The 27,226-nt window shown below is 45.9% G+C and overlaps 5 protein-coding genes and 1 long non-coding RNA gene across 9 annotated transcripts in view; 2 read left to right on the plus strand and 4 right to left on the minus strand.

The window, feature by feature from the left end:
• LOC1270635 (serine/threonine-protein kinase ULK2) overlaps nt 1-6,744 on the minus strand; it is a 43,796-nt gene extending 37,052 nt beyond the window's left edge. For both annotated transcript variants that reach the window (XM_061654310.1, XM_061654309.1), the window contains exons 1-2: nt 4,950-6,744; nt 1,164-1,337 (exon numbers count right to left, since the gene is read on the minus strand). In XM_061654310.1, coding sequence (XP_061510294.1) covers nt 1,164-1,337; nt 4,950-5,039 — 264 coding nt within the window. In that variant the 5' untranslated portion in view covers nt 5,040-6,744. The remainder of the gene's footprint in view (nt 1-1,163; nt 1,338-4,949) is intronic.
• A 1,569-nt stretch (nt 6,745-8,313) lies between these two features.
• Nucleotides 8,314-9,780, minus strand: LOC1270634 (large ribosomal subunit protein uL1). The gene is made up of 3 exons (XM_309349.5): nt 9,647-9,780; nt 9,275-9,430; nt 8,314-8,893 (listed from the first exon to the last, which is right to left on the minus strand). Exons 1-3 carry the CDS (start codon nt 9,649-9,651, stop codon nt 8,401-8,403), a joined length of 654 nt encoding a protein of 217 aa, XP_309349.3. The 5' UTR covers nt 9,652-9,780; the 3' UTR covers nt 8,314-8,400.
• A 198-nt stretch (nt 9,781-9,978) lies between these two features.
• Nucleotides 9,979-13,353, plus strand: LOC1270633 (GPI inositol-deacylase). The gene has a single exon (XM_061654316.1). It carries the CDS (start codon nt 10,226-10,228, stop codon nt 13,238-13,240), a length of 3,015 nt encoding a protein of 1,004 aa, XP_061510300.1. The 5' UTR covers nt 9,979-10,225; the 3' UTR covers nt 13,241-13,353.
• A 1,388-nt stretch (nt 13,354-14,741) lies between these two features.
• LOC1270632 (NADH-cytochrome b5 reductase 3) lies at nt 14,742-22,115 on the plus strand. 3 transcript variants are annotated; one of them, XM_309347.5, is made up of 5 exons: nt 14,742-14,926; nt 15,585-15,707; nt 19,481-20,051; nt 20,984-21,081; nt 21,189-22,115. In XM_309347.5, exons 2-5 carry the CDS (start codon nt 15,687-15,689, stop codon nt 21,459-21,461), a joined length of 963 nt encoding a protein of 320 aa, XP_309347.5. In that variant the 5' UTR covers nt 14,742-14,926; nt 15,585-15,686; the 3' UTR covers nt 21,462-22,115. The 3 variants fall into 3 exon arrangements, with proteins under 3 accessions (XP_309347.5, XP_061510302.1, XP_061510303.1); XM_061654318.1 differs by having other exon boundaries at nt 14,797-15,051; XM_061654319.1 differs by lacking the exons at nt 14,742-14,926; nt 15,585-15,707 and adding an exon at nt 17,294-18,069.
• LOC133392796 (uncharacterized) lies at nt 17,603-18,607 on the minus strand. The gene is made up of 2 exons (XR_009765814.1): nt 18,495-18,607; nt 17,603-18,426 (listed from the first exon to the last, which is right to left on the minus strand). It is a non-coding gene; the product is annotated as an uncharacterized LOC133392796 (long non-coding RNA).
• A 27-nt stretch (nt 22,116-22,142) lies between the features above and the next one.
• LOC5667820 (uncharacterized) lies at nt 22,143-23,057 on the minus strand. The gene is made up of 2 exons (XM_001688130.2): nt 22,844-23,057; nt 22,143-22,756 (listed from the first exon to the last, which is right to left on the minus strand). Exons 1-2 carry the CDS (start codon nt 22,905-22,907, stop codon nt 22,320-22,322), a joined length of 501 nt encoding a protein of 166 aa, XP_001688182.2. The 5' UTR covers nt 22,908-23,057; the 3' UTR covers nt 22,143-22,319.
• Between the last annotated feature and the right edge of the window lie 4,169 nt (nt 23,058-27,226).

Here is a 27,226-nt window from a genome sequence, read left to right on the forward strand (position 1 = left end):
AATTGCTTACCGTTTTTAAACCACAACACAGCCAAATATTGTGTACATTTGAAAGATGGGGAGGAATTCTTTCGCTTGCGTGACACGAATCGCTAACGAAGCCAAATAAAGTTTCCTTTGCCTTTCTTCAGCCTGCCCCCGAGTACACATAAGCGCACCGTACCTATTTACGGAGCCTCACTATGTACAGGCAAACGAGAGTTATGGATTTTGGTTACGTTTGGTCTTAATTTACATACCACAAGTTGGCTTTTGCTGGCACTAATTTTAGCGTTAAGCCGGTTGAAGGGTAAGCGGCACCAGACGTTTGAATAAATTTCAAATATTGATATAAGTTGTACTACTTTCGTGCAGCTTTCGTACGGACTTTTGGCACAAGATTCTGTAACTAGTACCATATTAATTGACAAAAAAAGGAAATGTCTAAAAGTAACAAAAAAAACATACATTTGCTTCAATAATTACGATTGCCTTTTTCCCTAAGTTTTGCATGCGCATATGTGCGTAACTTCCGGCCCATCGATGTAAACACAAGCATTAAACACGGCTGAAAGGCATTATTGAAACTCTTTGCTCTTTGCGTCATTCTGTACAGTAACCTGCCGCAGCGACAGCAACCGGTTGCCATTGGAGCGCACAATTTCTGCAATTAACTCGCCAATGCAAAATAGGAAGCAAGAATCAAGGTAAAATGTTGCGGAGGGCAATGGACAGGCTCGAGACAGAACCAATCCCCACCCCGTGGCTAACGATCGCGGCAACGTGAATCGACTCACGTGGATACAATGATGTTTGGTGCGGAAGGATATGTATGCATCCGGAAAACAGCGCACATTATTGATACCCAATAGCCATTACTTCCCATACGAAAACGTTAGCAACCGAGAAGTAAAGCTTTTCTTGTGCAGGAATATTAATCTAACTGTAATGCGCTCTCAAACTATACGCAGCACTGATAACACTTCTTCAGTCGACAGCAACCTTCTACGCTCAATGTAAATTTACTCTTTCAATGTTTCAAGGTTCCAAGATTTTGTCTAAATATTGAACCGACGCCCATGGACGCAATCCTTGATTTGTTATCAATTTTTCGGCTAACATTGGTGTCACACACTCTTCGCGTTTGGAAAATAACGACAAGATGATCATGCCACAAGACTTACCTCCATGACCAGAAACACGTTCTGGTCCTTCTCGGTGCAGGCTAGCAGCTTCACCACATTCTTGTGCTTGAGCGCACTCAGCTCCTGCAGGATCTTTATCTCCTTCCCGAGCAGGCTCTGCGATTTGGCCAGGCTTTTCTTCGTGATGCTTTTGATGGCCACCGGGTAGTGTGCCTGCGGGGGTGAGATGGGAGGAAACGGCAAGCTTGATTAGAGTGTCGGATAAGCAGAAAGCTGAGTGGAAGCAAACAGAACCGAACAAAAAAACTCATTGCAAAGATAAGAAACGATGATATTGCTGTAAGAATCTTAAGGACAGTCTTTTTTTGGGGGTAGCGGACGAGCGACAACGGGCGGCGAGATTATATTCATAGAAAAGAGAACAAAAAAAGCGGAAAATGCGAAAAATATTGCAACGACGTACGGAGAGCGCATAACCAGGGCAGGGAGCTTTGAAGAGGTATAATCGATAATGATTCAGGGGGAAAAAGTGTACCTCAAGCATTTTCATTATACTTTGAGAAAGATGTACTTTTGTTGATCTTATTGCTTTTTTTTTCAAAAATAAGGATTGAAGGGATTGAAAATTCAGAGTATTTCAAATACCTGCCTTTTTATTAAATAGGCTTAGTAAATGCTGTACTTTTCTTGATACTTCTTCGTGAAGATCTTAAACTCTATCTGCCGGATAGTTTTTGGATTTTAAATAATATTTAGCTAATTCTTTCTCCGCTGTCAGACTTCGTATGCTGCATATGCCTCAGTGATAAATGATTACTCTGATTGGTTTGCTAATATATCAGACAGCCAGACAGCAATGGTGTCGTAAAAATTAACACCTTGACACTTAATACATTTTACTATGGAATAGATCTCGCTAGATGGATACCTGGCTTACAGGCAATGCAGTCACAGGCCACACATTCCCATTCAGTGTTTTCATCGACATGTTTGCAACGTGTAGATAGATCTTGTGGTGATAAGGATTACATAAAGGGCCACAGGGTGTCAGTCATGGCAGGCAAGAGTGGTACACGCGCCTCATGGAACGATGTGCTAAATGCCCTTTTTTTAGGTGACCCTATTTTGTGTCGGTATTTGTTTACATTTTTAATGTGATTTTTTGTATCACGGTGAGCGCGAAACAAACCAGGGTTCGCGTAAAAGTAGATGGAATGGGCTCATAACCGTAAAATATGATTTCATAGCCTGAATACTCGTGCGACTTAACAACATGCCCGTCATGGGTTCAAGCCCCAAATAGACCGTGCCGCCATAGGTAGGACTGACTATTCTGCTATGGGGAGGGCAATCAATTAGTCACTGAAAGCTAATCCCGCAAGTGGTACAGGCAGGCCTGGACAACCGACAACGGTTGTTGAGCCAAAAAGAAGAAGAAGAAGAAGCCTGAATACAGAACAAAATAAAGACAAAAAAAGGACAAAAAATAGAATGATGTAATTTAGTTATACAAACACCAAAGATCAAAAGCAATGAATGAAAGTAAATTTAAGCTAAATTCAAGCAACTACTGTTATTGCACCTCAACAGATTCACTAGTAGTTGCTGTTTTAAAAAAAATTACAGATAAACGTAATCGAACAAATGATTATTTTAAATGTATTTGGCTATTTGTAGACCATAAATTATACCGAAAATTCGATGAAAAATAATGTTTAATTCAATACAGGGTTTTCCAAGTCACATTCGAATGCAAACATTGTTTTCCACCGTGAAGTTATGAAGTAAAGTTAATCTACATCACTGTTACCGGGTTTTCCAAGTCACTTTCGAATGTAAACATTGTTATTCACCGCGTGCAAAATGTTATTTCACATAGATTTGGCAGTTAAAGTTCATCATAATAATTTTTAAATTCTTCAGCATGATTTTCAACACGACTCAAGCTGGATAGAATTTGAAAGTTGTTTGTTATGTGTTGATAATCATGTGTTTAAACTGAAATTTCATGTTCAAGCTGTTGAATTTCACCATTTGACAGCTGTTGAAAAACACCTGCGGTGGATAATTATGTGCAAAATTGAAAGTGACTCATAATTTTAATTTCTTCAGCATGATTTTCAACACTTCATCTGTCAATGGGTGAAGAGATCCGACTTCAACCCTCGGTGAAAAAACGTTAGCAGCATTCCGTTAAAGTGTTAGAAATCATACTGAAGAAATTAAAAAGTATTAAGGTACCGACCTAAGCATTTTGCCAAACAATTTGGAGCCGCTTTGAAAAATATGTTATTTTTCAATGGTTTTTACTTAAACCTATCCGAAAAAGCGTTGTAATTGATAGATAAATATGTTGTGCAAGTATTTCAGACATTTTTGCATCAAAAAATGGTGAAAAAACTACTTCAATTTGAGATCCGGCACGACCATTCCCTGGATGACGAAAGAAAGTTTCCATCAGTCACCGCCAGAGGTGCGCTAGTGAAAATCAAAATTACACTAGCGAGTACGGACAATGTACTCCAGCCCCATAACATTTCAGTTCTTACACATCACAAAAACTGTCAAAGTCCAAATCCAGCTTGAGACGTGTTGAAAATCATGTGGAAGAATTGATACATTATTGTGATGTAAATACAACATTTTACACCTGGTTGAAAAACATCTCGCCAGCAATGAAAAGTTTTGTTGACAATCTAAATAGACTAGGAAACCCCTGTAAAGCAGCTGCAGCGTTGTCTTCTATGCCGATAGCGTTAGAAATTGATTGAACGCTATCGACAGACGATAAGAGGCAGGAGCACAAATAGGTCAAAGTTTATCATCCAGTTTTATCGGACCCGGCTAAGGTTGCGGGCCTGCGAAAAGCTGTATCGCATCAGGCTGTGAAAATACGCAGCAAATGGAAATTGTGAATCATATGATGCAATAATTGAAATGGAAGAATAGAATTTTTAGAACAACACAAACAATTTTGAAGAAAAACAAAACTGCATTGGCCTTATGATACCATTCCAAGAGCGCTCATTACTTTCCTATGCGAGATGGCAACCTTTTGAGAAAGTATAACATTTAGTTTCCCCATTTTTTTAGTAAGATTCGCTTTCCTTAACCACTACCTACGTCAATTACACCCGTAACAGAGCTAACCACTATTGCCTATTGACTGGCGTGTGATAAACGGATCAGAAATAAACAAAACCAACCCACGCGGGAGGTTTCAGAAATGACCATCGAAAGTGGAACTACCTGCTCCAAGGTCGCCCCGCCACCCTTCTGCACCTGTGCGCTCTACTAACGCGCGCCCTGACGGAGACCGTCTCTCACTCGTGCCCGCGCGCACGGAAGTGCTCAATCCATCTGCTTATCATTCAAAAACGCAATAGACGCGACCGCGCGCTCGTGTGGCCTGGGAGGAGGTGCAGCACACCAAAAAAAAAAAAAAAACAGTGACCAACATTTGTGACCAATCCACCCCTCCCTTGCTACAAGTCCCTCCTCCTTCGCTCTTCCTTTCGCAACTGGTAACTGGTTTACAAATTCTAGCGGCTCGCAACGATTTGCCGCTAAGGTGATTAGGATTGCCGCTTGCGTTCGTGCCTTTGTGCCGCTTGTTTAGTGTGTGTGAGTGTCCGTGTTGTGTATGTTTTTCAGAAGGCTCTTTCCTTTGGCTAACTACGCAATTTCCTAGCACACTTCCTTCTTAGCCCGGGGAGGGGGGGGGGGGGCACACAAACACACACAACACCCTTCAAAACGATGCTGAAAAACGGAAAATGGCAAACGCTTAGGCAGGCCTGTACGGGTACGGGGCTGGTCCCTTACCTCGCGGTGGCGGCCCTTGAAAACGACCGCAAACGCGCCATGGCCAATAATTTCCTTGCTGTTGTACTCGTAACTCCCCACGATTTCCATGCTGCTGCTGCTGCTGTTTTTCGGTGGTTCCTCGCTACAAACCAACCACCAAGCTGCTTTCCGGCGTCCTTCTCGGTGCGTTTCGCCAGCCCTCCACGATTTTCACCGGTGATCGATGGATGGTGCTGGAAAATCGCAAATCTCGCTGTTTCCCCGGGGGAGCTTCTTTGCTCCGCCGCTATTTCACAACGCGTGTGTGTGAGTTCGCTTCTAACACTTGGAGCACACACACGGGGGGGAATCTCTTATCCGTTCTCTTCCCACCCACAGCAGCACGCGTGCGTTTTGTTGTTGTTGTTGTTGTTTGGAGCGTGCAGAATTTTCTCCTTTTTGCGTGATACTGATGATTAATCGATGCTTTTTACCCTAAACACGCACACAAACACACGCAAAATCTTTGCTTTTTCTCTCTCGCTCGCTCGCTCGCTCACACACAGGGATATTGCCGGGGGTGTATCCGCGGCAAGGATAATTCGATCTTCCGCCGATAACACTGTTATCAAATCACTTTCTACACAAACTTATCTTAGCAGGCACTGCACACACACACACTGACACACATGCACACTGCACACACACTTCTTATTTTACTATGTGTAGGAATATTGCACTTGTACACTTGTTATTTTCACCAAGCAAACAAAAAAAAACGCTTCTCTCAATGCACAATTGGAATGTGCTGCTGCATCTTCGCAAATCGCAGGAGACGTTTCTTCACTTCTTTTGCTTCGATGCAAAAATTTTCCTCACCAGCTTGACATTTCTGCTCCAAATTCGTGTATGCTCACCACCACCACTACCACTACTGCACCGCCCCGAGCACGAAATCAATAGAAACAACGACGTGCGAATGTTCTTTTGCTTTGCTTGCCCTCTCGCTCACACTCGCGCTCACATTCACTGCTCGCATCACTCTCGCGCTTTTGGGTCGTATTGGTAATGATTTTTCGTACGATTTTAGCACGCTTTTCTTTTCGGTTGTGGATCTGCTTGCCTTTGTTGTTGTTTTTGTGCTGCTGCAATTTGTATCCGTTTTTGCCTGCGCCTCGTTTTCTCTCTGCCCTTGCGCGCTTCCGTGTTGGGCGCGTTGGGATGTGTACGCAAAACGAAGCAGCAGGAAACAACACACTAATGGCGTAGTTTTTGGGGGCGAGGGCCTTGCTGTACGCAAATCAGCAGCTCGCTGGCCCTTCGTATGGCCATACACTGTGTAACGCACTGCAATAGGGGCCGAAATTCGGACGTGAGAATGGTTCCACTTTTTCCCTTCAGCAGCTGGTGAGGCTGCTGCTCGATGACACTTTTCGCCTGCTTTGCATTTGTTGTTGCACCACTAGCCAGAAGATGCACAATGGGGCGCAACCTATACACACACACACACAAAGACCCGCCAGGAGAGGATACGGGACAGGTTGGAGCGATTACGGGACAGCCGAGTGCGTTTTTCCCGTGTGTTTCGATGCCGTGGGGATGGACGCGTTTTTTCCCCCTTCGTTTACCTTTTGCGCCTGCTACACAACGATACAATCGATTTTCCGCAGCGCTCCCCTTTACTGGCAAGCCAATTCGCAGAGTGTGTGCCCGCAGCGAACGCAGTACGGGTGTGTGTAGTGTGCAGGAAGCGAATGGGTTTTTTGTTCGCCAGTGGCAGCAATAACACACCACGAACAAGGTGTGTACGTGTGTGTGTGCGTGTGGGCGAATGTGTGTGTGTTTTGCGATTTCTTTTTCTTGCAGGGCAGTCGTGCGCGCCTGCTCACGTTCAGCGCCCGAAGCGGGTGGAGCGAGCGAGAGCGAACGAGGTGCCTTCGCGCATTGTGACATTGTTTTGACAGCAGCTGCGAGCTGACAGGCCGTGTCGCGGCGGCGTTTGACAGCTGATTTGCTTTTGTTCGTGGTGCGGCATGAAAATTCAAAAATGGACAGTTTGTATGCTGCGATTATGTTTCTCGTTCAATCAGATTTGGTTTTATGCTGATATTGAAACAAATAACTAATGATCTTGATCGTTTCCGGACGCCTCCACGCCATTCTGCCACCTCGATCGAGGCCTACCACGCCTCCTCTGTCCTTGTAGACGGCCTAAAAGGACTTTACCGGCAGGGTCGTCCGTTTCCATGCGTACAACATGGCCAGTCCTCTGGAGCCTGGCAAGCACGACAATGAGGTCGCCGTACATATTGTATAGCTCGTCATTATAACGGCTACTCCATTGTCCTTCCACACATACGGGGCTAAGGATCCTTCTGAGCATCTTCCTCTCGAACGCGGCCAAGAGGGTTTCGTCAGATTTGGACAGTGTCCATGTCTCAGAGGGGTATGTGAGTACCGGTACTATATAGTCCCAGCTTCGTCTTTCGCGAGAAGTTCTTTGAGGTTAACTAATTTCTCAGGCTGTAGAAAGACTGGTTGGCAGTCAGCATCCTCCCTTGACCTTTGATCCTGATCCGAAATTTTAGACTTGGATCTTGGAAATCTTGGACGACTTTAAAAGCGCGATCACCTATCCGCACTTACGATCACCTACGTAAGTTTTTATTAGGTGCCATCAGTTTCTCTGTCGTTTGTTCGATCCCTTGGTAAGCTTCTGCTGCATAGGAGAGCCGCAGACCAATCAGTTCTATATCATCAGCGTATGCCAGGATTTGAGATAAGACGATGGTTCCCGAACTCCCGGATGATTCTCTCTAGCGCCAAGTTGAATAGGAGACAGGTAAGCCCGTAACCCTGGCGCAGACCTTTGGTCGTAGCAAAAGGGACTGAGTGCTTTCCATCCACCTTCACCTGGCAAGTTATGTTGGTCATAGTCAATCTAACTAGCCTTATCAGTTTGACCGGGATTCCGATAGTGATCATAGCGTCGTACAGTTTTACCCTGGCTATTCTATCATATGCAGCTTGGAAGTTGATGAAGAGATGGTGTCGTGTCTGTATTCTGCCATCTTCTTCAAGAATCAAATAACTAAGGCCATGATACATTTTAGAATTACATTAAAGCTTATGAAACTGGAAATAGACAAATGGATCATAGAGATTTCTGAAATTCATCATGATAGTTGTTCTACATCGAACAGAACGAATTATTTATAATAATTTGTTAAATTAAATGCGTTTAACAGAATGCACTGTTTGTCCAATACATAACAACAGGACTGCACAAGAATGAGAGGAAAACAGTAAAGCAGCATCCGGGAAAGGCCATCACAATTCTCTACGAAACAACTGTTCTCAATTTCTAAGTATAAACGATCCTTTACGTATGTTTTTGTTATTGTCCTTTTGAGAACAAATTTGTATTTCACAAGTTAAATTGCCTCAGATAATGCAAATAAACGCATTACCCACCACACACCCACACACCTTAGTACAGTCGCTGGGCGGCACCCATGGACGATTTGATGTGGAGCGAGCGGACGTTCTGCCAGTGCTTCTTCAGCAGCGACACCAGGAAGTTGATGGCCAGATGCACGTTCTGGGCCAGCTCGTCGGGCGACATCTTGACGTGACCGACCGCGACCGACAGGCACAGCACCTTCTTCATCTGGAACTTGATGGTGGCCTTCACCTCGTCGATCTTCTGCACCATCGATTCGCCGTGGCCGAGCAGACCCGGGAACTTGCCGGCTTTGTTCAGACCGGGACCGAGCAGACGCGGGATCTGCTTGATCAGCGACTCGGAGGCCAGGAAGGCGTCGTACTTCTTCGCCAGCTTCTTCACCAGCTTCTTGTTCTTGTTCAGCTTCTTCAGCGCCTCGGCATCCATGAACGGGATGTCGTTGGCCTTCGCCTCATCGCAATGCTGCTGGTCACCGAGCACGCACACCTGCATCTTCGGGCGCGGAATGTACTTCAGCCTGCAGGGGAGAGCAAGAGAAGGAAAACGCGTGGATTAATATCGATGCAATCAAGCGCAAGGTTCAGTCCGCAATTTAAATAGAAATCGTCGCAAAAGCTTCACTAAACGTTAAACTCACCACCACAGCGCAAATGCCTAGTGGTTATAATAAATGCAAATTCAACCCTATCTGGTCGGCCGAGTAGCTTGCTTGTCCACCTCTTCGCAGTGGCGGAACAAGTGCCCTCTTTGCCTGCTCATTTTATTTTAAGACCCTGAGTGCAGGTCCGCTTCCGCACACGAGGGAAGCTTCCTGAGAGTACCGTGCCCGGACAGTGTGTGCAAGCGTTTCGTGCATGCACAACACCCGACAGCAGCGGATCATCAGGTGAGAACGTACTTGACGGTGCCGGAGAAACGCTTGTCCTTCTGGGGATCGTAGTTCTTCAGACCGATCTGGAGTTCCACCGTCTCCAGGAAGCGGCGGCGCTTCGTTTCAGCGCCCTTCAACACTTCGGCGACGCATTCGTAGAGAATGTCACGGGATACTTTAGACCTGCAATGGAAATCGAGCAAGAGGGAAAATGTGTTACCAATCGTAAACATAACCTCAACTTTCGGGTAATGTGCACAACACGCCGTAGAGATAGAATTTCACAATGATTCGAACAGAAATGTGTAATGATACGTTGCGCAAGTACATTCTTGAGATAATAGTTATTGAAATGTGGTTTATATTAAGTTTTAACACTAAAATTCAACAAAAACTTACGCCATTGCACCAGACGCGACTGCACTCGTCGACGATTACAAAGAGAAAGAGAGAGATTGTGAAACACAGAACAATATTCTGCGGAAATCGAAATGACGTTTCAACAACTGTCAAATCAACACAATGTGCCTAGTGAGAAGAACCGCACGGAGAAACCAGATCATTTAAAAAAATATATCAACAAATTAACGTTCTCACAATCTTTTGCGGGTAATTAATCATATTTCACATTTATTTTCTTTCTTTCATCATATTTTTGAATCGTTTTGAGAGATTGTTGATCAATTTGAATTGAAAATGCAACGGAATGCATCACGCTGGCAGCACTGCACAAACGATTTGTTTATCTGCTTCTCCCGGGGGCGCAGCGTAAATGTTGCAGTGACCTGCATAATTCCCTCCCCGAACAGTTCCTTCCGCTTCGGGGTCATTTTTCCACCCGTAGCAAACGAAAAAGTTCTCTTCACCATTTTTCCTCCCCAGAAAAACACTCCCGAATGGAGAGTGGGTAGTGCGTGCGTGTGTGTGTGTGTGTGTGTGTGTGTGCCGTGAATTAAACCAACCCTCCCTCCCTATACGATGTTGTTCCGTCTGCTCATCGTGCTGCCGGTGCTAGCGGTTTCACTGTTCCTGTACGGTGCGATCGTGAGCATTGGCTACATCGAGGAGAATCGCTGCCGCATGACGTACATGTTCGAGCATCCGCAGTACACCCGGCTGCCGGTGCAGGGCAACGAGCGGTACCCCAAGTACGGGCTGTACGCGTACTCCGAGGGTTTCGTGACGCAGCGCGTCCAGCAGCGGCTCTTTACCGGCGCTCCGGTACTGTTCGTACCCGGTAGCGGCGGCTCCTACAAGCAGGTACGCTCCCTGGCCTCGGTAGCGCTGCGCAAGGGGCTGGACAACAACTGGCAGGCGCACCTGGACTACTTCAGCGTCGACCTGAACGAGGAGCTGTCCGGCGTGTACGGGGGCTATCTGCAAGATCAGACGGAATTTCTCAACCTTTGCATACAGGAAATTGCTCGGCTGTATGGGGCAAGAGGACGAGCGACGCGCCTGTTCATCGTTGGCCATTCGGTGGGGGGAAAGCTGGCGCAGGCGGTGGTCGGAGCCCGTACCAGCATCGGCCGACATGTGGCCGGTATAGTGACGCTATCGGCACCGGTCGATAAACCGGTCGCACTGTTCGACCACTACCATTACAGCTTTTACGATCGCATCGAGCAGGCGTGGAGAACGAACCGATCCCTGGCGGGAGCGGCCAATGCATCCCCTTCGCACGGACTGCTGCCACTGGATGGCATTCTGTTCGTGACGATTGGTGGCGGCATCAGGGACATCATTGTGCACGACGGACTGACTGCGTCCCGGTACGCCGACCTGCACGCCATGACGCACAACATCCCGAACGTGTGGCTATCGGTGGACCATCTGTGTGCGATGTGGTGTCTGCAGTTTGTGCTGGTCATGAATCGGTTCCTGTTCAGCATGATCGTTCCGCAGGGCCGCGGCAGCTGGGGCTTTGTCGAAGGAAAGCAGCACCAGCTCGAGTTGGCAACACGCTTTCTCGCGCAACCGTTCCGGAGCGATGACGATGATGATGACGATGATGAGGGGAACAATCATAAGCGCCTACCAGCTGGCAGTGCCAAACAGCCACTGATTCAGCATCATCCCGAGCAGGAAGACTGGATCGAGGACATCCGCCGCTCGTTTACCGAGCGCCACCGGGCCGGTCTCGATCGTACACGCGTGCAAATGATTCGTCTGGTGCCGGAAAAGCTGGCCCATCGGTTCGTGCGCATCGAGGTGATCAACTCGGAACAGAGCAACTGGCTGTCGGGCTGTGCCGCGGTCGAAGTGTACGGCAATTCTCGCATGTGTCAAAAGGCGACCTCGCTCACCAACTACACGCTCCCGGTGCCGTCGTCCAAGTTTGACCGGTTTGGAGCGCTGCTCGATTTGCACGAGCTGAAGCGGACCAATCCAAGGTGGACGCACGTGCTGGTGAAGATCCCGCGCACCACCAAACCGGTCCAGTTCAGCGTGGACGTTTTCAATCCGGACGAAAGGGCGATTAATGTAACGATGCCGCACTGGTTCGACTATAGAGCGCGTACCATTCTGCAGGATGCATCGCCGGACGATTCGTACTATCGCATCAGCGTGAGCGGGATGACGCACACCTACCAGACGATCGCCCTCCACCTGACCGCCGTTGCGTGCGATGGCGTGCGGGGCACCGTCGTAGTGAAGGTGCACGTCCCGTGGGCCACCGGGTACGACCGTTACGCGTTCCACGAGGAGCTGAATCAAACGACCGTTTACATTTACCCACCGATCGAGAAACCACCGGCAGGAGAACCGGACGTGCCAATACAGCTAGACGTGCATCTTACCCCGGGATGCAAGTACCGTATACGTTACGCCCAGTCGCTGCGCGTCAGCATGGCGCGTATAGTGCAGCAGCACGTGGTGCTCGTACCAGCGCATCTCGTCGCTTTGCTGCTGCTTGCGTTCAAGGATCAACTGACGCAATCGCCCGCCGACGATCACGCCTTTGTGGTGGGAAAGCTGCGCAGCTCCTTGACCAAGCCCGGCCCGCTGCTAATGCTGCTAGCGACCGGGTCGCTCACGGCCAAGTTCCTAGCGCTGTTTAAAGCAATTCCACCGACCGAAACGGTCGCCACCCCGTTGGCCGTTTCCATCCTCGTCCATCTCGTCGCGCTCGGTGTGCTCGTGCTGGCGACGCTTGCCCTCTGGGGTGCGATCGCGTTTTGTGCCAACTTTGCGCACAAAATCATACTCCGCCTCATTGCCCTCCCGATCCCGGTCATGTCCTCGACCTTTCTGTCCTGCATACACAAGTTCCCGCTCGCCATTGCCGTGCTGCTGGTGGCGATCGCACTGACCGCGTGCGGCGGTGTCAGCTTACTCTGCGCCGCAGCCGTCTACTTCGTGCTGCTGTCCAAAGCGTACGAAGACTATTTGGAAAACTTTGTGTTTAATACGGCGCGCAAAATCGCCGCCCGACTGTTTGGGGCCCGGGAGCGGCCCCATGGCGAGGGAGGAAGGGCGGGACGGAAGCGAAACCGTAGACGCACTGCGAACGAGACGGGCGACGAGCTGATGGTGATCAACTTTCATCTGCCCCTGTTTCTGCTGGTGATACTGTTGGCCCTGCTGAATGTGCCAAGTGTTATTACCTGGGCCAAGAACTATCACTACGCGAACACGCTGCAGCCCGATCCGTCGCTCGTGCCCGCACTGGCCGTGCTGGTGTGCTTGGCCGTGCTGTGGCAGCTCAACACGCCGCGGAACGTGTGCGGGTACGAGCTGCTGTCCGCTCTGCTCGTGATCGGGGCGTTTGTATCGGTGCTTTACTGTCAGGTGCATGTGTACCGGCTTAACTACTTACTAGCTTTAGTGTTTGTTGCGATTACCGTACACCAAATCATTGCGCCAAAACGTCGTGAGGTAAGGGAAGAGGAGGAGGAGGAGGCAGAGGCTGGCGATGGAAAGGAGGCAGTCGAGGGGGTCGAGCAGGCCGAACATGAGGAGGAGGAGACTGGGGATAAGAAAGCAAATTGACCACTGAAACATGTATTATCGTTGCGGAAGGAGTGTTAAATGTTTTATTATAGTATTTCACAACCATATACGATCAAATAAATCCTTCGCGCTAGTCAGCTGTTTTGCCAAAATGATGCAAGTGTGATTTATTGAACTTTGTTGTTAGTTTGTTTTGTATGAATTATTTGTCCTCTATTATCTGATATAAGTCTCAGTCTAGACTGGGAAGAACATAACGAATGGAGCGCAACAGATCACATTCGACCCAGTCCGGAAGGCGCTTGAAGACTCGACCTCGTGTTGACTTTTCTAGAATGCCCACAAAATTGACTAAAATATGTGTCCAAAAGGCATGTTTAATGTATTCCGACTCCGGTAGAATCCGAACCACTAGTTACCCGGAGTTGAAGTCGTCCGGAGCTTTAGTCGTCCGGTGTTGTAGTCGTCCGAAGTTGTACTCGTCCGGAGCTTTAGTCGTCCGGAGTTGTAGTTGTCCGAAGTATTAGTCGTCCGGGTCGGAATCGTTCGAAGTTATCCGAAGCCGTCCGGAGTACTAATGTGCTCTTTGGAGCATACCCACGACTCCGATCTGATTCCGGCTATTATTAGTCCGATTTTGAAAATCCGAACCACTAGTTCCACCCGGATTCGTCCAGAGTCACCTGGAATCGTCCGGAGTCGCCTGGACTGTAGTCGTCTGGAGTCGTCCAAATTTGTTCGGAGTTGTCCGCAATCGTCCGGTTTTTCACTTTGTACGTGCACTTCGTTTAAAGGCCTTTGTTACGAAGACCAACAACGGATCGACTCCGACTTCTAACGAATCTGAACGACTACGAACGACTCCAAACGACTCCGGTCGACGCGAGATAATGCTGGGCGTACCTATATTCCCAAGGCAGCTCCGAAATTATTGGAGTTGGATTGGAGTCAACTCCAGATTTTTGTTAACTTTACTCATTACTAGTCCGGAGTTGTCCGGTTTCGTCCAGAGTCGTCCGGAGCAGTTCGGAGTCGTTCGGAGTCAAAGTCTTCCGGAGTCGTCGGGAGTCGTCCGGAGTCGTCCGGAGTCGTCGGGAGTCGTCCGGAGCTGTCCAGAGTCAACTGGAGTCGGCGTCATTCGGAGTCGTCCAGAGTCTTCCAGAGTTGAAGTCAACTGGAGTCATCCGGTGCATTTGTGCTTGTGATCAGGCATTTTATTTCGTTGTGTTGTGTTTCGTACTGATGCATTTATTTATAAGGCCTACTCCGGCCGACTCCGAACGACTTGGGACGATTCCGAACGACTCCGAATCGATTCAAGTCCGGGAGACTCCGGATGACTCTGTGCGATTCCGGACGACTCTAGACGATTCCAAACGACTCCGGATAATGCTGGGTCGACTAACGACCTTCCGGAGTCCGTTCCAAAATTATCGGAATCGACTGTGGATTTTTTGCCCATTTTACCCATCACTAGTTTCAACACAACTGTAAACAAAAGCTTCCCTCCCCCCTCCATTGGGATCCTTAACGTCAAACTGCGAAATGTCAAACTGCTCCCACCTCCGTGGGGGGAGGTTGTCGTAAACCATTTTCATTTCCAACACTGCCATCGGAAGGAACAACAACAACACGGTCTAGCGGGGACAAGTGCGGCGACGGTCCGATTGCAGTTTCTTTTCGTAATTTGAAATACGCAAACGTATCGAGCTAGGTTAAAAAGTGGTACGTAATGTGGTATAACGTGTAAGCGAACAGTTTGACGCGAAAAATTTCGTTCCAAGTGAAGCTCCGGCGTGAAAAGAAAGCTAACCTCATTGCAGTTCGCGGCGCGGTGGGCAAGAAAACCGGTAACATTTTCTGCACGCAATCGTTTCCCGACGTTCACCCACTCACTCTCTCTTCGCGGGTTCTTTGGCATCGTGCAATTCGGCGGAGAAAAGAAACGGCGAAAGACGCGTTGACGCACGACTCCCGTAAATTATTAAAAATAGATAATCGCGTCACCTTTCTAGTTCCTACGGTCTGCCCGCGCGCGTACCGAGACCAGTAGGTGGGAAGTTGCAGTTTGTGAGGTGTAGTGCCCATTCCCGACCCCGCAGCCAGAACCGTTCCTTTTTTGGGACCTGAGACGATTACATAAGTTTATAATACATACGAATTCCTCTCGTAACAATACACGCACACACAGGGAAAGCATGCGACCGGAAGATGCTGACACTGGGCCCAGTGTTCTGCAATTGCTTGTCTGCTGCGTATCTGCCGGCACTCTCTCACGCGCATTACACTGCCTACCACACACTTCCGCCGCGCCGTTTGTCGCGACAGATAAAACCGGTTTCACGTTTTCGCTCGTGGTTGTAACGCTCGATTTGTTTTGCAGGTCACCAGCGGCTCAAACACGACCTCCTACCCACTGCCTCAGAGCTAACCGTGGTGTGGTTTTTGGTGGAAGTTTGCTAAGAAAGCTGCCAAATAGGAAAGCATGGGCCTAACCGTAAATCAGGTAAGAGATGGGTATGGGGCATGTGATAGGGCTGCTTGAGATGTTTTATCCACCCGTAGGACAGCAGGCAGTAAAATCAATAGTACTGGAGCTATCGAAACCCGGATCGTTTGCCGCTCGTTCAATCGGTTCGGTTGATAAGGCATGCTCACTCTTAGGCTCCTTTACAGGGTTTTCCAGGAGTTCTGATAGCTGTGGGACACTTTATTGAGACTTTCTTACGTGAAATGAACTTAATGTAATGGGAATTGCGCTCTATGGCATCCTTTTTGGACAAATCCAATAGGAATTTCCAAGCAGTCTGTCCTAAAAGGGTGCCATAAAGCCCAATTCCTATTACATTAAGTTTACTTCCGATAAGAAAGAATCAATAAAGTCTGGAAAGCCCACACCTATGAGAAACTCTGGAAAACCCTGTCTACACTATCGTTCGGGAGTGTCGGGAGAGCGCAATCAGCAATTGTAGTTTGCTGCTATCGATTATCTTTTGAATAATGGAGCAATGATCCGTGCTAGATGGAAGCTTCCGGATAGTATAGTTACTAGCATAACGTTACTTAAATATTTAACCCACAACCATGGGTCATCCGAGACGAGGCTGGTGATTTTTAAGCGATTTTTATTTTACATTAAAAGAATCTATGAAAATCAACACTTTTCATAAGGACATGATAGACATTTTGCTGTGCAAACGTCCTTAACAGCAAATTTTCCTTTTTTCGACACTAACACGAAACGTATAGACGTTCCCAAAACCTACATAAAATCCAGCTTATCTTTAGAAAGCAAATTAAAATTAAATTCATAAGTCCAAACGCTCGCTAAAGAGCAGCATTCAACGCTGCATGTGCGCTGCGTTTATCGATGCCGTCCCTGAAACTGTATGCACACACAAACAGTAGGCTTGGGTGCAGTTCGTGACAACCACGCAGTCCGCCACACCGCGGCTCACGTGCTTGTATAAATGTTTTAAATTAAGCAACGACCAAAACGAAACAAAAAGGAAAAGTGAACTCGCTCGTTCAATACACCCCACATCAGCTGTGTTTTGCATAGATGATGGGGGTACGCCAAAACCCCATCCACCTGACCTTGACGTGTTCATGAAATGTTGTTCGCTGCGCTGTCGCCACGACCAAACGCAATGGTGCCACTGTGCGTGTGACTATGCTCTAGCGTGCATAGATATGTTCACACCCCTCTATAAACAAATTTCTCTCTCTCTCGTTTATGCTCTCGCAATCAGCCTCTCTCGCACTTTTGATGTGTATGCTGCTACTCTGCCTTTCAAACCACACTACCTCCCCTCTAGATAAATGGATCGACATACCAAAAAAAAAAAAGCGGGGACTTCGTGTGTTTGTGGCTCGGTATTTTAAAGGAAGAAAAGAGGCAGATGGTATAATTTGTACATTGCAAAGTGAGGCGTTATCGGGTTAAAATCAAACATCTCACAAACACTTTTGTGCACGAGTGTACTGTGTGTACGTATGTTGACCGATAGAGCATGGGAGAATGCTTCTATGCTTTGTATAGGGGTGCCCCTTATCGCCCTCAACACTCACAGAGAGGACGGCTGATATTGGGGTCCGGGTGGTTGTGTCTGTGTTTGGGATAGCTGAATCGAAAAGTAATACAATTTAACATTAATTTCGTCTGCGGATCGAAACCATCTGTGGCGATTCGGCAATATGATGGAGCGTGGCGTGGAATAATAATGACGCAATGACCGAAGGGTGGGCGAAAATAATAACATAAATTCATACCAATGCGTGGCAAAATCGCGCAAATATAGCGTGCGAGAGCGTGTTGCGCATTGCGTTTGGATTAAAATAAACAAATCCACCAGTCTAGAACGAAGTGCTGCATGTTTACTTTCAAACCGATGGAACGGAAAATGAATTAAGATACGGGCGCGCCACGACGCGTTAATCACCTAAAACCCTGCGAACCGGAAAGCCTTATACACTTTCCATTCCACCCCTGTTCCAGCACCAAACGATGTGCTCGATGGAGGAGTGTTTGCGTACGGGGCATATGTGTCTCCGTTACATTCGGCAACTTCGAACCCCTCTACCCGTAACGGGGTTGTAGATGGTGATGATGAGAGCTTTTGTGCCCCGGCCCGTACGTTAAATCTATCAGTAGCCGGCAAACGCCTCTCGCACACGGTGCTCGGTGCTGTTGTGCTGTTTCATTGTGTGTGTGTGTGGCTGAGACGAAACCCGCAATTAGGGAGAGTTCAATCGATCTCCGCATCAGTTTCGGCGGTCCAGTGTCCCGGTCGGACAGAGCACGATCGAGCTCCGTTTTGCGTTGGAAAGCAGCAGAGACACAGGAGGGAACGATGTTAGATTTTGACGTAAGTTTTGGTGGCGTCGTCTTCGGGTGGCTGTAACTAGCGAGGGGAGCGAGCGAAAGATCTCCGCAACCATTGGGATGTTGATGGTGTGGTTTTCCTATTGTGTGGCCGAGTAAAAACCGGCATTGTGTGTGTGTTTGGGTTTTGTTGTTAGAAACTTACATAATTGTTACGATTGGTTTGGCAAGATGCTCGTGTATTGGGGAGAGACACCTTTTTATGATGTTTATTCGTCAGGCGATGACAAGGCAAGAGTCGCAACGATACGTCAGCAACAATTCGCAAACACGCTGAAGTCATCGTAGTAAACTGTGATGGAAGCAAGCAATGCCGGTACAGGTGGTCGATCCCCTCTCGCTAGCGGCAATTGAAGGGTGTTTAGTGCTAAATAAAGGTTGAAATTGAGATTTTTTAGATCTACTCACATCTGACACCAACAGTGAAGTACAATTATTAGACACCGCTGGCTCTACTCAGCTTCTAACATCACCTTGAAACGACACCTTATAGCCCTTTTCCCAGCGTACGGTGTGTGTGTAGGAAGCAATTTAACCTTAACCTTGTACGCATGCACTGCAATTGCCACTCCACAGTGTTACTATGGATTTTGTGTATATGTGTTGGAGCCCCGTAATGCACTCCTAAGTAGAGTTTAGGAGGGAATGAAAAGGAGTGATATGATTAATCATCAGAGCATTTGCATGAATACTGAGCAGCGTTTGCCGTCTGTGTCATTTAATTTCTGGCTCGAAATCATTATCATTATACATTCCTTTAATAGCAGTAGATCATTGTCTATTTTATATGAATTAGGGATTTATTATAATTTTCATCCCCATTTTTACTCTCTATTTGTGAGACAAAGTGTTGCTCAATTATTAATTTATGACCCACTCCTATACCTACTGGTCTTTAGTAAAAATTACTGCTTAATGTCTGTAATCATTGATATATACAGGGTTTCCCACGATATATTGGTCAGTTCCCATGATTTTTTGGTGCGTTAACACGTTTTTTTGATCGTATCCTATAGATTTTTGGTTCATTCCCATAATTTATTGGTATTTTCCCATTGGATATCAATACAATTGGACCAATTCTGGGAAACGGCCAAAAAATCGTGGGAACGCACTACCATCAATTTGTAGTCAAAACCAATCAAAACCAATCAAAACCCTGTAACAGTGATCGTTTTATGAAATAATACCATGCAGGTACTTTATATTCGATTTCTTTGTATTGTTTCTTAATTATTGTTTGAAAATCGCAGTAATTGTTTACAAACCTTGATTTTAAGCAAGAAAAAGCTGTATAAAACCTCACTTGTTAATAGAAACTAAATCGCTACCTATAATTTGGCAATATAAATATACTAAAATTGTCTAATTGGTTTTGTTTCCCCTCCTTCCAGGTAATGCCGGTTGCGATCGGCGTGGTGGTCGTAGTGGTCGGTGCCGCCATCGCCAACTACCTGCTGAACGGCAAGAAGGGCAAATCGTCCTCCTCCTCCGCCTCCGCCAAGGGCAGCGCTGGGAAGGAACCGAAAACGCTGCTCGATCCGCAGGAGAAGTATATGCTGCCACTGATCGAGAAGGAGGAAATTTCGCACGATACGCGCCGGTTCCGGTTTGGGCTGCCGAGCGAAAAGCACATCCTCGGACTGCCGATCGGTCAGCACATTCATCTGTCCGCCACCATCAACGACGAGCTGGTGATTCGTGCGTACACGCCGGTTTCGTGCGATGACGACCACGGGTACGTCGATCTGGTGGTGAAGGTGTACAAGAAGAACGTCCACCCGAAGTTCCCGGACGGTGGCAAGATGTCCCAGTATCTGGAGGGCATGAGCATCGGCGACAAGATTGCGTTCCGCGGTCCGTCCGGGCGGCTGCAGTACCTGGGCAATGGGCGGTTCTCGATCAAGAAGCTGCGCAAGGATCCGGCCCAAATCTACGAAGCGACGCAAGTGGGCCTCATTGCGGGTAAGTTGCGGGTTGCGATTGTAAACCCGGTGTGTACGCTTATCAGTGGGTTTAGTGCGGTTACGGGTGTGAACGGGAGGTGCCGCTTTGTCGCTGATAAGATGGGCGTGTGGGAATTTAGTTAGAAAAAGGTGGTGGAATTTTGCACGATTTGCAACATACATGGAAGGGCATTGTTAAGCTGTGCCTATTGTTGGAAGTAGTGTTGGGTTTCATGAAGCTATCGTTGAGATTCATTTATATGAATCTTCAGTAATGAGTGATTCGAATCCTGAATCAACTCTTCAAAGATCCATGAAACTCAAAATTCATGAATCTCCAAGGATTGATAAATCTCCAAGGATTAATGAATCTCCAAAGATTCATGAATCTCGAAGAACTCATGAATATTCATTGGTTCATTAATCTCTAAAAATAACTAAATCTTCAAAGATTCATGAATCTAAAACATTCGTAAATTCATTAAAATTCATATATCTCCAGGGATTCATGAATCTTTGGAGATGTATGATTTTCAAAACATTGTATTTGCGCGATCTCACCTAACAACATGCCCGTCGTGGGTTCAAGACTCGCATGGACAGTCTCCCTGTAGCAAAACTAACTATACGGTAGCGTGGTACTTCCCAAGAAGTCTCAAAATCCTTTATAGACTGGCATGACCACGTACGATGCTACGCCAAGAAGAGGAATGATGAGCACCTCAAGTTCTATGAACCTATGGAGATGTACGAATCCCTTGAGATTCATGAATTCCTAGATTTTCGTGAATCTTTCGAGATTCATGAGTCTTTGGAGATTCATACAGATTCATGAATCTGAATCAGATTTACCCAACACTAGTTTGAAGAAAGAATGAAACATAATGCTGGTGTAATGAGAAGTTTATTTCCTTCCCTTATTTCCTTATTATTTCTTTATTTCCTTTTCAGGTGGAACTGGAATCACTCCCATGCTTCAGCTGATCCGTGAAGTACTGAAACATTCCGACAAGGACAAGACCAAGCTATCGCTCATTTTTGCCAATCAGGTGCGTCACATGGAATATAACCACCATTATTAACAGCCAGCATTTTCGTTTTGTGGAATGTATTGTGGAATGTAGAACATGTACTTATAATGCTTGCCTCCCGACAGACCGAAGACGACATCCTGCTGAAGCCCGAGCTGGACGATTTGGCTGCCCGCTATCCCGACCAATTCAAGCTGTGGTACACGCTCGATCGACCGAAGCCCGAATGGACCCAGGGCAAGGGTTTCGTGACGGACGAGATGATCAAGGAGCGACTGTTCGAGCCCTCGTCAAACTCGCTCGTGCTAATGTGCGGTCCACCTCCGATGGTGAACTATGCCTGCATTCCAGCACTGGAAAAGCTGGGCTATCCGACGGAGCGCACCTTTGCCTATTAAGCACACATCAGCCTCATCCTGCTGTCCGTACGTACGCGTCGTCGTTCCTTCTCGTATGCACCTCATGTCAGTCGTAAAGGTGGTTTCAAGCGAGACAATAGAATACACTTACTTAGGGAGATGTTACTAAAACAAAAATCACGAGGAATGACTCATGTGTGTTTAGATGTCATTAGGTACATGTAATGTTCTATTGTTTCTGTCCCTCATGTGTGATCTAGAAGATCAGAGAAGTAGGGAAATTTGAAGAAAAAGACTTAAGGTCGTGTATTAGAGCGGTTCCTTCTGAAGGAACACCAGCTTACACGTAGAGTATAGAACCGGAGAATGAAAAGATCAAGTTAGTAGCACAACTCCCAGACAAACACAAACACATAGTCATCACCTTTAGGCCGTTTTGCCTCTCCCATTCCGGGGGTTTTAAGCACAGCGTCCCCGTTAACTATCGCAGCCTTTCCCGAACCAATTAAGATATTAGCGGCTCTAACCGTTGCTTGTTGTGAGAGATGTTTTTGGATTTAAATGGAGCTTTACATATATGTGTGGCACAATATGGGGGAAAATTGTGTAGTAACTTACTGGAACCATTACTGTCGATAGCTGTCGGTTAAACTGAGACAAAAATAAATCGAAAAATGCTAATACACCTTAAAAGACATGTAGAAAGATCCCAGACAAGAGTGTTATTAAAATGTAAAGCTTTATTTTATCTAAAATCCTGGACGGAATGTTGACATCTTAACTGCTAGGACGGAGTACTGTTACTTCCTTCTTCCCATCGAATAACACAACATCTTTCCCTTCAAAAATGCGTGTTTGGGTTGAGATTTTTTATGGTAATTTTTCTTCCCCCTTTTCTCAGCGTCTTAAGGCGACCATTGCCAGCAGCAGACAAGCGACCAGCTTCCACAGATACCCTGCGGTGCCACTCAGTGCCGTAGCACCGTTGCATCGGTGGTCCAAAAAGCAGAAACAGAACGTGGTCGAATCGTAATGATCGCGCTTCACGTCCAGTTCCTTGACCGACGTGTTCACGTAGTGCGCGAGATTCAGATCCCGGGCCGCCGGGCGGCATCCCTCGTACTTGTCGGCCGGAATGTCCGTGCGGAAGCCTTGCAGCGAGCTCAAACAATCGCGCGTGTACGTTTCCATCGTGCCCTTGCGCTCGATCACCTTCACGCACACGTCGTCATCCTCGGGGCACGGGTCGCCGAGGTAGCCGATGCCACGCCAGTTGAACTTGTCGCCGCAGCCCGGCGTCGCGGAATTGCACCGGTAGCACCAGATGGCTTCACCTACGGAGAGACGGAGGGACAATTAGTGGGAGCGTGTCGTCGGTCCACTAATTGGTGACATCATTAGCAAACGGGATGGATGCTTACTGTTGCCGATGAACAGGAAAAGGCACAATGCGATTGAGATTATGCAAAACTTAAGCGAAACCATCGTTAAGGAAGGTTTTAGTTTTGAACACAACAAACAATAGAAAATAGGGGAATGTGGGAAGTTTGGGAATGCACCAACAATTGAACAGGGCGAATGAAATTAATACACAAACAAATAAATGCCCAACCCAAACTGTCAAAGCGTCAACCGTAGCCAAATCAGAGTGACCAGAAATACCGATTTATCTGTCTTCCTACCGATTTTTTATATGCCTACCGATTCACAGATGACCGCCCTAAAACTTCCGATTTTCCATTTATCCTACCGAAAATCACAGATATTTAATTTTTCAGTCGTTTAAGCTTAATCTGTGGCGCTTGGGATGGTGTTTCAAGGATCGCTATCCTTATTTGTTACTTATCGCGCAAATGCACGTCTGTTTGCCTGGCACGTGAAAATTGATACATGCGTTTTAAATTTAAAATGTTATCCGTTAAAATTTGATAATAAATTAAATGTTCATAATAAGTAAAAAATGTAAGTTGTGTGGATTCCGAGAATTGCTCATTTAAAAAGAAAATCAAGAAAATCATTTAAATTTGAAATTGAATTTCACCGTTGGCGGTGAAAGTTTAAAAATAAATTGGTCATTAAAATAATTGATTTAATTTAAATGGTTGCGTTCTCAACAGTGCTCCTGCCGAAATCTGCCAATATTATCTGGCCACACTTCTCAAGTTGCAAACGCACATGCAGGGTTCGCAAACCAACGTCGACTGTAATGTCGATCACATGTGAGCGGGTCGACATTTGAAAAAAACTGTTATTTAGCAGAGGTCGGCAAACAAGAAATAGTATAAAAAGGCTCGTATAGCTGTGTAGCGAAAACGTGATGGGTCGTAGGGATAAACCAAGGGTAAAGAGGGTGAATGTTCTATGAAATATATAAATGTTAAAGAGCTGTCATCTATGTCTTCTAGTGAGCGGGATAATAAACCCAAGTGCCACAAATCAACTAAACGACCACTAAACGCCTTCTAAACGACTCAAGCTCTCTACCTAAACGGAATATAGAAAGACTTCGTTTAGCAGACGGCAAACGACTCATACATTCTAAAAATAGCAAAAAAGCTGATGGCGCTATCTGTTGGTGGGATACCCCAACCAGTGGAGCTTCATCGCTTGGAGGAAAGCTTTCTCATTTCCTCTGTACTGTTGTATGGTTTCGCATTGAAGTTATGCATCGCTAGAACTAGAACGGCGATACGATTGTTTAAATACTAAACTCCAATGGAAACCACCAGCACTGAAGCAAGTGAGATTTGAGTAATGGTCGTTGGTGTTGATACCCACGTATCTGACCACACGACCATTTATATAGATTTTTGCTCTGAAAGTTAGAAGGCTATATAGGTCATAATAAGAAGAAACTTGTCGAAACACATTGCAAGAAAAGGATAGCAATATAATGATTAGTTTTAATACGCCATCTATTGATCAAACCAATGAAGCTGTGGAGCTTTCATTTTTTTTCTATGGATATTCAATTTTCCAGTCGTTTAAGCTTAATCTGTGGCGCTTGGGAAGTGCCCACTTTTTTATAATCTTTAATGGATAAATGGACGTTGCATAAGCTCCTGCACCATCGGTCGTGTAGTGGGTTTTTGGCACTTGGGTAATGCCCGAGTGTACGAAAATGATGTGGCAATACCATTTGTTGCATCACATTATGTTAAGATTTTTCTATTTTCTTGCACTCACAATTAATTAGATCCAGAACTAATTGAATGGTTCCAGAATTTTGGACAATTATAATCACGAATTCGTATTCACAAATATTTTAAATATTCAAACTCATAGAAAATGTTTAAATAATTATTTTATAATTATTTTAACTTAATTTATCTTTAAGTGTAAAGTAAACACAAGTGAATTAATTTAATCCAAAATCCCACGCGACTCTACCAAAGGGGTCAACTCGCAAGACTTAGCAACATGGCCGTCGCGGGTTCAAGTCCAGAATGGACCGTCCTGTCGAAGCACGGACTGCTTATCTGGCTGCGTGGTACTGAATAAAACCTCGAAAACCTATTCGCGCAAGACGTAACGTCAAGTAGAAAAAGAAGTTACAGTGGAGCGCCGTTTATCCGGGCTTCTCGGGACTTGACATCGCCCGGATAAGCGAATAACACGGATAATGAGTCAAATGATATATTTTATCACCAACTCATGGTGATTTTTTGGAAATTTTTCTTATTTTTAATAAAAGTAACCCAGTTTATATTAACTTCATGTTTTTCGAAAGAGAATTTTTAAAATTTGCCATGAATTACAGTGTTTTCCCAAGCGCCACAGATTAAGCTTAAACGACTGGAAAATTGAATATCCATAGAAAAAAATGAAAGCTTCACAGCTTCATTGGTTTGATCAATAGATGGCGTATTACAACTCATCATTATATTGCTATCCTTTTCTTGCAATGTGTTTCGACAAGTTTCAACTTATCATGACCTATATAGCCTTCTAACTTTCAGAGCAAAAATCTTTATGATTGATAGTGTGGTCAGATACGTGGGTATCAACACCAACGACCATTGCTCAAATCTCACTTGCTTCAGTGCTGGTGGTTTCCATTGGAGTTTAGTATTTAAACAATCGTATCGCCGTTCCAGTTCTAGCGATGCATAACTTCAATGCGAAACCATACAACTGTACAGAGGAAATGAGAAAGCTCTCCTCCAAGCGAGGAAGCTCAACTGGTTGGGTATCCCACAAACAGATGGCGCCACCAGCTTTTTTTAGTTTAGTGGATTTGTGGCACTTGGGTTTTGTTATGACAATGTGTTCTTATAACCGCTTTTTCAAATATCCTCCTCATAACCCGATGTCACTTTTGTATTGAACTGTCATTTCTCAACAGCACGGATAAACGGAAAGCCGGATAAAAGGTACCCGGATAAACGGCGCTCCACTGTAATTACATAAATACAATACATTGCATACCTTTTAGGCGCTCAGCAAGACTGGACGAAGGTAAATTTTTATGTATGGTGTACCGTTGCGTTATTATAATGCCATTTAATGCTCAAATTTTTGTTTTCTAAGCGTCCGAACCATTTCAATCGAATTTCTCAATAGAAAGTTTGTTTATAAATCGTTAACAAAAAGTAATTTAAGCCGGACCTGTAACCGACTCTACTCCCCCACATGCTGCTAGAACAAGAAAATGACTCCCTCTGCAGCATCGAAGTAACCGAATGATGATAGGGAAATCGGAATGAAGGAATAACGACAGCTTTAAGTATACTTTCGTCCTTGAGAATGAATTGTGGCCAGCAATTGACAGCGTTGCATAAGCTCCTCCACCATCGGTAGTCGAGAATTGGCAGCTGTAAGCTAGGACCTTAAGTCCTTTCTCTGCTTTTCGCAATGTTATACCCAGCTGCTCGGTCGGTTCCGTCCGGACGCGCGGGAAACAATGTAACAGACAACACGATAGCACCCCAGCTCGATCTCCTAGGCGTGTGACGTAAGACGAACGGTTCGCTGATAAAAAAGTTTCGTTATTACATTTCGTTTTTCTTCTCCCTTGTTCTGGTGCTGGTTTTGTGGAGTTATGGTCGAAAGTTCGGTCGGCGTAATGGTGCACTGTAGACGCATGGTGGCGAGGTTAGTGTCCGGTTTATAGCGTTGCTCTGGGGCGGTGGGAAAAGGAAAACAAATGTACTTCTCCCACAATAAACCACTGGACATACGGCACCTGTTGATTGAGTTTCATCTCAGCCTGATTCGGAGGGGTGAGATTGATCCTTCTCCATTTCCATTACGTACTGTGACGGTGTAACGAGATACATTGAAGCGCTTACCCATGGCAGGCTATCGGAGAATGTATCCCTGTAGCGAGATTGCCTGTTTATCTCGAAGACCACGATGATCTAGTTACGCCGTGAGTCTGTAAATACAGACGGGGAAGTATATCGTTGATCCATGGTTCGGAACCGGAGCCATGAAGAAAACACAAAGCACGTACGTACCTCATGTTTGCATTTCTATCGTACAACCAGGAAGTGCATAGTTGAATAGTATTTTTGGTAAGGCTTAGAGACAGTTTAGAAGCACAGGAAAAGAAATCAGATTTATAAAATAGTTTTTGTAAAATTTAACATTTTTGTTGCTATTTGGTAAACTGATTGTAAATTGAAACCAGTCCGGATTAGACTTATCCACTTTAGTTGAAATTTCCGAAACGACCGGAAATGATGTGCTGTGCTGAATGCGTCAAATTTAATCTTTTATCCTTCCCTCTTTTTTTAAAACCATCTCCCATATAATAGTCAAGTGCAGGAGAATCCATAGCCGGTTGGTAAGAGAAAGATATA

The sequence above is a fragment of the Anopheles gambiae genome, chromosome 3 (genome assembly GCF_943734735.2).
Source record: "Anopheles gambiae chromosome 3, idAnoGambNW_F1_1, whole genome shotgun sequence".
NCBI classification, from domain to species: domain Eukaryota; kingdom Metazoa; phylum Arthropoda; class Insecta; order Diptera; family Culicidae; genus Anopheles; species Anopheles gambiae.

Coding starts and splice junctions, on each gene's coding strand:
- LOC1270634 (XM_309349.5), bottom strand. Junction 8,894..9,274: donor CGTTTCTCCGGCACCGTCAA/GTACGTTCTCAC, acceptor TCTCCCCTGCAG/GCTGAAGTACATTCCGCGCC.
- LOC1270633 (XM_061654316.1), top strand. CDS start 10,226: ATGTTGTTCCGTCTGCTCATCGTGCTGCCGGTGCTAGCGGTTTCACTG.
- LOC1270632 (XM_309347.5), top strand. CDS start 15,687: ATGGGCCTAACCGTAAATCAG. Junction 15,708..19,480: donor TGGGCCTAACCGTAAATCAG/GTAAGAGATGGG, acceptor CCCTCCTTCCAG/GTAATGCCGGTTGCGATCGG. Junction 21,082..21,188: donor CGCTCATTTTTGCCAATCAG/GTGCGTCACATG, acceptor GCCTCCCGACAG/ACCGAAGACGACATCCTGCT.
- LOC5667820 (XM_001688130.2), bottom strand. CDS start 22,907: ATGGTTTCGCTTAAGTTTTGCATAATCTCAATCGCATTGTGCCTTTTC. Junction 22,757..22,843: donor TTTCCTGTTCATCGGCAACA/GTAAGCATCCAT, acceptor GTCTCTCCGTAG/GTGAAGCCATCTGGTGCTAC.